Source organism: Saimiri boliviensis, chromosome X, assembly GCF_048565385.1.
Source record: "Saimiri boliviensis isolate mSaiBol1 chromosome X, mSaiBol1.pri, whole genome shotgun sequence".
NCBI lineage: Eukaryota > Metazoa > Chordata > Mammalia > Primates > Cebidae > Saimiri > Saimiri boliviensis.
Window position 1 is genome coordinate 86,553,123 of NC_133470.1, and position 8,938 is coordinate 86,562,060.

At 47.9% G+C, this 8,938-nt stretch overlaps 1 protein-coding gene across 1 annotated transcript; it reads right to left on the minus strand.

Moving 5' to 3' along the window:
- Window positions 1-506: 506 nt before the first annotated feature.
- Window positions 507-7,204, minus strand: FATE1 (fetal and adult testis expressed 1). Its single transcript, XM_003943413.2, has 5 exons — window positions 7,099-7,204; window positions 5,974-6,101; window positions 1,769-1,875; window positions 1,280-1,358; window positions 507-638 (listed from the first exon to the last, which is right to left on the minus strand). Exons 1-5 carry the CDS (start codon window positions 7,202-7,204, stop codon window positions 507-509), a joined length of 552 nt encoding a protein of 183 aa, XP_003943462.1.
- Between the last annotated feature and the right edge of the window lie 1,734 nt (window positions 7,205-8,938).

Consider the following 8,938-nt stretch of genomic DNA (forward strand, 5'->3'; position numbering starts at 1 on the left):
CGGCAACTGCAGAGGCTGAGTCCCAGCCACAGGGCCTTTGTGAAGAGGAGCTGTTCCCCAGGGCACTCTGCTCCCACTGTTGCCCCAGATGAGTACCGGACACAGAAACCTCAGCCACAAGGTTTTGCTGCTATAGCTGAACTTTTATTGAGTGTGCAGAGCCTTGTGCGAGAGGTGGAAGCAAACAAGAGAGGAAAGCGAAGCCATGCCTCTGCCCACAGAGGATGGAACAGAGGGCCGCTGGGGTCACGTGTTACTGTGGGGCCCGGATGCCTCCATGCTTTTCATCCTTCAAAGGGTGTCATCTCAGCTCACACAGTCCTCCTCCACTTTGCAGCAGCCAGGACCTCCCAAAGCTGTGACCTGGCCTCCCCAGGCAGGGGGCCTAACCAGACTTGAAAAATGGCCCTGATGCTGCCTGGGGGATGAGCAAGGGTGGCCAGGGAAGAGGAAAGAAAGAAGGAGAAGCAGGGAGGGCTCCAATGCGTAGGCCTAGCTTGCTGCGATCACTGGTGCATCCATAGCCACAGGTTGGCAATGCTGGCTGACACCAGCAAGGCGAAGATCAGGGTCTCCCTCTGACGCCAGGTGGCATCCTGCTCCTCCAGGGCACGCAGACGCCCACTGACTGCACACAGCTGCAGAGGAGCCAAAGGCATGGCTGCTGAGCAAGGCTCTTCTCCCGAAGCCCATAGCACAGCCACGGGAAAAGTATAAAGTTAGAGCAAGAAAGGGCTTGGCTGCCCTTTGGCGGTGGGGCAGGGAGCACCCCTAGTAAGAAGCAGGGGCCTGGGCCTGGCCCATGGGATGCAAGATCTGGCTGCTGCATCTGCAGGCAACACTTTTGCCTTCTCCCCTGATGTTCACTTCCATTCTCTCAAAGAGGCGGCCCATTGCAACCAGGGAGCCAAGGAAGGAAGGGTCTCCTCCTGAGAAGGTCTGGGTTTTGTTCGAACAAAGGCGACCCCTCTCTCAGACCCTTGGGCACCACTCTGTCCCTGGACATAGAACCCTTATCCTTGTATGTTCCCTCTTCCTCCACCTTTTCTCTGTCCCTACTCTCTGCCAGCATCTCAGGGACAGCAGTAGGTTTGAGATTGGACATTTACGTGGGGTGTCAGAGCCATGGAGCTGGGGAGAAAGAGGAAGGGAACCTGCCCCACCTCCAGCGCTAAAGGGAAAGATGACTGTAAGAGACTACAGGACCCCAGCTGTCAAGCCCTGCCAACTCCAAGGCACCGTGATTCTCCCTGCACCCACCAATTGGGTCCCTCCTCACCTGTTTTTTGATGATTTCCATCTCCAGTCCATTGAACTCTTCCAGGCCAGTCTCCGCCACTGTACCTGTCTCTGGGTTGCTGGGAGAGAAAAAAGACAGAGGGTCAGAGGTGCTGGTGGTCCCTGGCAAGGCCTGGCAGGGAGCACAAGAAGGCAGTGAGGGCAAGCAGGTAATATCAGGATCTTTTGGACAAAGACCCTATCAGCCTCCAGTCCTCTTCCATGGTAAAGAGGGCCTATGGCCTTGAGGGCTGGGAGTCACCCTGAGATAGCCTGAGCCAGCCTGACGCAACCCAGTTCAGCCCAGCTCAGCTGGGCTGCAGAGCACTGGGATGCCCCAAATGGGCTTGGAGCCAGGGTGCTCAAGTTCTCTGGCCAGGAGGCACTCCAGGCCCTCAGAACTCCTTCCTGGCCAGGCTGCTCACCAGCCCTTCTGCCTCATTCAGGGACCTGTCTGAGTAGCCAGGCCCCACAGACCCCCAGCTCTTACCGATCATGGTGAAATCGTGTGCCTTGGAAACTACCAGGACACTCCTGGAAATGGGCGTCCCCATGGCCTGATTCTCTCAGCATTCTGGGCATTGGCAGCTGGGTCCCCTGAAGAAAGGATTGATCAGTAAGGTAGCCTGCCCAGCCCCACATGAGTGGCTTCTCCAGTTTGCCCAGAACCAGTGGTTCACCCCATGGGGAGTCATGTGGTGCCTGACCTCTGGAAGCAATGGCTGGAAGCTTCAAGACATTAGGAAAGCTTGGGAACCCCACGCATTGGCTGCTGGCTGCCATCCCACCTGCACCGTGGTCCTCAGTAATGCTCACCCAGGCAGGTTGTGGCAAAAGAAAAGCAGTAACAGGGGTCCCTGTCCTCTGCAAGAACTTTCACATGCAGACATTAGCTGAGAGGCTGAGAAACCTACTGAAGGAGAACGTAAAACCTCAATTGCCAGCCCAGGCCATTGAGGCCTGGCTAGATGCCTTTACTTCCCGAGGATGTCAGGGCTAAGGCTAGAACCCTGGCTACTGGGAAACCATCAACTGCTCTGGGGAAGGCCAGCCATCCTTGCGGCTTTCATTTTTATCTATCTGCCAATGACACCCTAGCTTGTACATCTATGGCCTAGAGGCCTTGGGCCAGGGCTATCTGATGCCTTTGAAAAGTCAGTAGGGGATAGAAGAACAGAGAGTGGTTTTCGGTGCCACACCTGCCTGGGCTCAAGTCATACTTTTAGGTTTCCAGTTCAAGATGAAATATTTCACAAGCTGCCTATTTAACACACACCACATGCCAGGGACCATGCTATCCTCTAAGTCCTTACCAATACAAGTGATTGATTCCTCATCACAATCCTGTGAAATGATATCATTATCATCCCATTTTGAAAGTAGGTGAAAATGAAACACAGAGAGATTAATTAACTTGTCCAAGACACACAGCTAGTAAGTAGCAGAGCAGTAATTTGAACCCAGGACATTTTAGTCCAGAGGTTATACTCTTAACCATCACAGTACGATGTCTCTTATATATAACACTCCTTCCTGTTAAGTCTACATTAAGTGCCAGTGAAGACAGAAAAACAGTATAAACCTATAAGAAAGAAGAAGACAACATGAGAGGCCTTAGCCAATGAAAGAATGCCATAAAATTGTGGAATTCAAGAAGTGTCCATGGAGAAATCAGGCCTCAGTGTGGATGGGAAGTAGATGGGGCTCAGCTGACAAGGGGAACCCCAGCCAGCAGCATCCAGAGAGGAACTAGACCTGCAAGGACAATGGCAGGATACCACAAGAACGGAGGGAAGGGCGGAAAATAGGAACTTTAACCAAAGATCTGTGTATGAAGCAATCATCCATACTTCTTACCTCTGGCTGGCAGCCAGGCACTTACCCCATGCCAAAACCTGAACCAAATGAATAAGAAAGCTGGGGTGAACATAACACAAAATAAAACCCTCTTCATTCTGGCAGGGTTCAGGGTGACCCACATGACAGCAAGTTCCTTACCCACTTATCCTGCTGAAGTGGAACCTGCCCTTTGAGAGGCCTGACTGAGGCACACGGAGTCCTGGGTTAGCCCTTCCAATTGCCTCATTCTTCCAAAAAAAAAAAAAAAATAGACAACCGAGGCTCACCGGTCACTGAGAAAGATCTGCAGCCCTTCTCTGTTCTGAACTAACAACATCAAACTGAAGGCAGATCAATTTCTGTGTGAAGGATTTTCATAGGAACTTTGTCACTACACTCTGTCTGTTGCAGTAACACCAAATTAATCTTTCTCCAGAGGAGCACACAGATATTGGTGGAACTTTTTTATGAACAGTAGTTCACCATCACAATATTTTATTTTCTTAAGATACTTCAAAAATAACATCAAAAATATAATGGGTATTAGGGAGACCCCATGACTATAATCACTTGACTTTCCTAAAAATTGGAATCAGAAGGATAAAGAATATATTTGAGAGATTTGAAGGCAAAAAATAAAAAAATAAGGATGGATGGATTTTCTTTGTTTGTTTCTCTGTTAATCATTTCAAAAAATGTTACTTTTATTTCCATGTAACTTTAAAGGCACACTACTTTTTTCTGACTCAACAGGATAGCATTTTTAACTTTTCTCGCCTTTGCATATTATGGTTCTCCTAGAGGCAGTTCCATTAACTGTTTTATTCAAAAATAAAGGAATAAATAAATAAATAGAATTAATAAATTAGATTTTCTAATTCTAAATTTCTAAACTGAGTTTCTAAATTCAATATAAGTGTATATTTTCAAACAGTCTACCCCTAGCCCTCATAACCAGCTTTAATTAAACCAGAGATGATATCCCCCCTAGTCTCAGACATGAGTAGCTTGCAGGAGCCTGACCTCCTGGAGCAACTTGACTTGGCTTCTGTCTTTGGACACATGAAGCCAACTCAACATCTGACTTATTTTTGTTCCCAGGAAATCTGTAAACCTGGAAGGTTTTTTTCTCAATCTTCCCTGGGGCCATCCAACAAATCATTTCAGCAATTAAGTCTCCCTCCCTCTCCAACCTTGTTGCCCTTTCCCAGTAACTTCCAAACTTTACTGTGGTAATAGTAAAAACCACCATTTTCTAAAATTTTCTTAATTTTCTTAATTTTCCCTCATCCACATGAATGTGAAAAGCATTGGCTACAGAATGATGGGATTCGTGATTCCCTAAAACAGTCAAGTCTCCCTTCTCTCCAAAATAAATGCCTTTTTCAGTATCCTTTGCAACAATGTAGCCAGCATCCTTCTAGAACATTCAACATCCACAGTGAATGTAGCTTAAAGAATCGGCCACAGAACCGTGGGACTCACATGATTTCCTGAAGCAGTCAGTCCTCCCTCCCTCTCCAATCCTTTTGCCTTTTCCCAGCAGCCTTTGCAACAGCATAACAATTTTTCTAAAACTTTCCCTTACCCACAGTGAATGTAGCTAAAAGGATTGGCTACAGAATTGTGGGACTCACCTAATTCTCCAGAAGAGTCAGAATTCCCTCTCCCTCCAAAATGATTGTTTTCTTAATATCATTTGCAGCAGTATAACCACTATTTGGTCTAGAATATTTCTTCACCCATATTGAATGTAGCTTAAAAGCATTGGCTACAAAATGGTCAGATTCACTTCAGTGGATTTCTTCCTTTCTTCCTTCCTTCTTTCCTTTCTCTCCTCTCTCTCTCTCTCTTTCTTTCTTTTGACAGAGTCTCGCTCTGTTGCCCAGGCTGGAGTGCAGTGGCGTGATCTTAGCTCACTGCAACCTCTGCCTCCTGGGTTCAAGTGATTCTCATGTCTCAGCCTCCTGAGTAGCTGGGATTATAGGCATGTGCCAACACAGCCAGCTAATTTTTGTATTTTCAATAGAGAGGGTTTCACCATACTGGCCAGACTGGTCTCGAACTCCTGGCCTCAAGTGATCTGCCCGCCTCCTCCTCTCAGAGTGCTGGGATTACAGGCATGAGCCACCATGCAGGCCACTTGACTGGATTTCTTTTCTTTTCTTTTCTTTTCTTTTTTTTTTTTTTGAGACGGAGTTTCACTCTTGTTACCCAGCCTGGAGTGCAATGGTGCGATCTCGGCTCACTGCAACCTCCGCCTCCTGGGTTCAGGCAATTCTCCTGCCTCAGCCTCCTGAGTAGCTGGGATGACGGGCACACGCCACCATGTCCAACTAATTTTTTGTATTTTTAGTAGAGACGGGGTTTCACCATGTTGACCAGGATGGTCTCGATCTCTTGACCTCGTGATCCACCCGCCTTGGCCTCCCAAAGTGCTGCTGGGATTACAGGCATGAGCCACCGCGCCCAGCCTGGATTTCTTAACAGCCAGAAAGCATAAGAGCCTCACCTGACTTATTGTGTGTATACACACACGTACCACACACATATTTTTAAATACAGGAAAGCATTATTTCACACAATAGATTTATAAAGTAAAGTATTTATGTACTCCCCAAGTAATATTTGTTTCAGGAATTCCGAACTCCCAAGGTTGAACCTCTAGTATGGGAAAGGATGACCATGACCTTTAACTGGACCTTCCTTACATCATTTGCCAGCTTGGAGCACAGGAGCTTCCTCTTCCTCTCAAGTCAATGTCTAGCCCTGACTGACCTGGTGAGGCTAGAGCCCCTACAAACAGTACTCCCAACCCCAACCTGGCCACCACATGCTGAGGACCCCATACAGTACCATTTTCTTGGGCCGGGTGGCAGTCATATTCCAAACTGGTTTGGCTGCAGCAGAGCCAGCAGCTTTTGGTTCCAACTTCTGCCTCTTCAGGGGGACACCCAGGGGCCGAGATCCATGCTCCATCACTTCTAGAGAGAAGAACAGAGGCCCCAGGAGCACCGATAGAAGTTATACCAGGGCTTCTTGGACACAAAACACACCAAAAAAGAAGACAGAGTCCCAGCCTTCTTGGGAATCACTCAACACCCATCCAACACTATCCACCAGCTGATCCCAGGCCTCAGTTTGTTCATCTGTTCAAAAGTTAATCAAGCATTTCCTGAAGGCTGAGCTAGAGACTAGGTTACTCTCTCTCTAGTCACTTAGAAAGCAATGATCAAGAACAAGATTCCAGCTCTCAAATAACTGACCATCTGTTTGTGTATAAGGGGAATGGCAGATGTAAAGCAGAAAGTAATCTATCCTCACAAATGCAGACAGAGAGATACAGGCTCCATAAACGATCAAAACATGGTAACATAGTAGAAGGAAAGGGCTCCCTCTAAAAAGCAGGAGACAACAATTGAGGCAGGGACCTGAAAGAAATAAAGGACCCAGCCCTGGGAAATTGGGAGAAAGCACATTCCAGACAGAAGAAACAGAAAATGCAAGGTCTTTGGGGAAGAAGCAGGCTTGGAGCATTGTAATAACAAACATAAATGCAGTGTGATCTTGGCCCTTTTGTGAGCTATAGAAATGATATTATCTGTCTATATCATAGCATGAAATGTTTTGAAGAGGCTGATACTATCTTATAGATCATGGAGTCTGGACTTTCCTCCAAAGGTCAGGGAAATGAATTAGAGCATTGGGAGAGAGAACTGATCTCTGGTCTTGTAATTTGAGCTCTCTGAGTATTTTGCAGCAGACACTGTGGTGGCTTGGACAAGGGGGAGACAGTGGGAAAAATGCTCCCTTTTCCCCTACCTCCCTTATCATCAACCCACAAATCCTCAAAGCCCCCAACACACACATGTGCAAACACTTCCTTGCACACATGCATCTTTTCCAACATACACATACACAGGTATAAACACGTATCTACACAGTTAGCTGTAGCCAAGGCGTATTTTAGGGGATCCTCACCTGCTATCACCAGGTGCTCTTGGTTTTGCCCTTGGCTTCCATGATTCAGTTCTTCAGCCAGGGACGTTTCCATCTCCTCCCTGGTGCTGGTAGGGCCCCCTGCCATCACAACCAGCTGTTTACTTGTAAGCAATGGCTAAAAATGTGCAGGGTGCCAGAAACAGAGAAGTCACTCAGAAAATCACCTCTTCCAGGGACGGGAGCTCAAGGAAGATATAGTAGGACTTGAGGGTGGAGCGACACTCCCTCTCTAGGCTGAGGCCTTCGACTCAGTACCTTCTGTTCCCATTGTATCTAATTGGCTGGGTCCATGGTGTTCTCCCCTGTTACTCTGTAAGCAACTTAGGAAAAGAGATACAACTCCAAGCCTTTGCCTGTGAGAACTGCTCTGGCTCATGGATCTCCAGATTTAGCTCATGGGGGATCCCGCCAGCATTTCTAGGCAGAGGCAAGGATTGGCACAGGGTCCACGAGCCAGGCAGTGGCCACAGCAGAGTTAGGTCCCAGCAACCTAGGCCATGCCATGCCTTCAAAAGGGATTCTCTGGAGAGCATATCCTACCTCCTATATCCAGAGTCCCCAAAAACAGGAGGTAGGCATTTTCTGAAGTAGGTCAGCCTAGGCAAGAGCCATGAGAATCAAAGGAGGGAAGGGTAAGAGAGGTGGGACCTGATGCAGCCACTAGAACCTCCAGGGGTCTCAGGCCCTGCACCTTCTAAGTTCCAATCCTCCCTCAGCTTCCCTACTGACTTAACCACTGTGATGATCAGGTTTATGAGTCACCTGGGCCAGGCACTAGTCCCTGGTGATTCCATCAAACACTGTCTAGGTGTTGCTGATGAGACATTTTGTAGCTGTGATTGGCATCTGCAACCAGTGGACTTGAAATAAAGTAGAAACTCATCCTCGATGATGTGGGTGGGTCTCACACAATCAACTGAGAGGCCTGAAGAGCAAAGACTGAGGTTTCCCAAAGAAGAGGCAATTCAACCCCAAGACTGCAGGGTCAACTTCTGCCTGAGTCTCCAGCCTGCTGGCCTATCCTGTACATTTCAGACTTGTGAGCCCCACAGTCGCATAAGCCAATTTCTTAAAAGAAATTTCTATATATTTGTGCATATACAGATACATACATACATACATATATCCTATCATTTCTGTTTCTCTGGAAAACCCTGATTGCTGCAACTACCAATGGTGAACGCTTCCTTCTAGGAAACAACCCCTGAGACCCTGGGGGAAGAGGAGGCTATTTCTAAAAGGAACCAGAACAGGTTTGTAAAAGGTTCCTTTTACAAATAGCCTCCTCTTCCCCCAGAGTCCCTGGGCCAAGTGGGAGGAAAAAAGGAGGAAAGAGGGAGGGAGGAAGGAAGGAAGGGAGATAGGAAGGAAGGGAGGGAGGGAGGGGAACAGAAAGGAAGGGGCCAGGACTAGCTGAGATAGGGCTGCACGGTCTGAGACTGACTGCACCCTGCCCCCATCTCACCTGTCCAGTGCTGGGGCCGAGCTCTTGGGAAGCAGAGCTGATATAGTTCCTGCCTGCATTCCAGGGGGCCCAAAGAAGCCCTTCCCAGCTCCAGTGGAGCAGCTGCGATGAAATTTGAGCTTTCTGGAGGGCCACCTTGGAAGCAGAGAAACTGCAGAGAGTGCTCAGCTCAGTGGGATTCAGGAGCCTGGGAAGCCCAGCCAAGGTTGCCATATTGAGCAAATGAAAGTACAGGTGCCAAGTACATTTAAATTTCAGGTAAACAGCGCATCATTTTTAGTGTAAGTATGCTCTCTTGTACACTAACCTTTGGGGCATATTTACACTAAAAAATGATTCATGGGTTGATCTGAC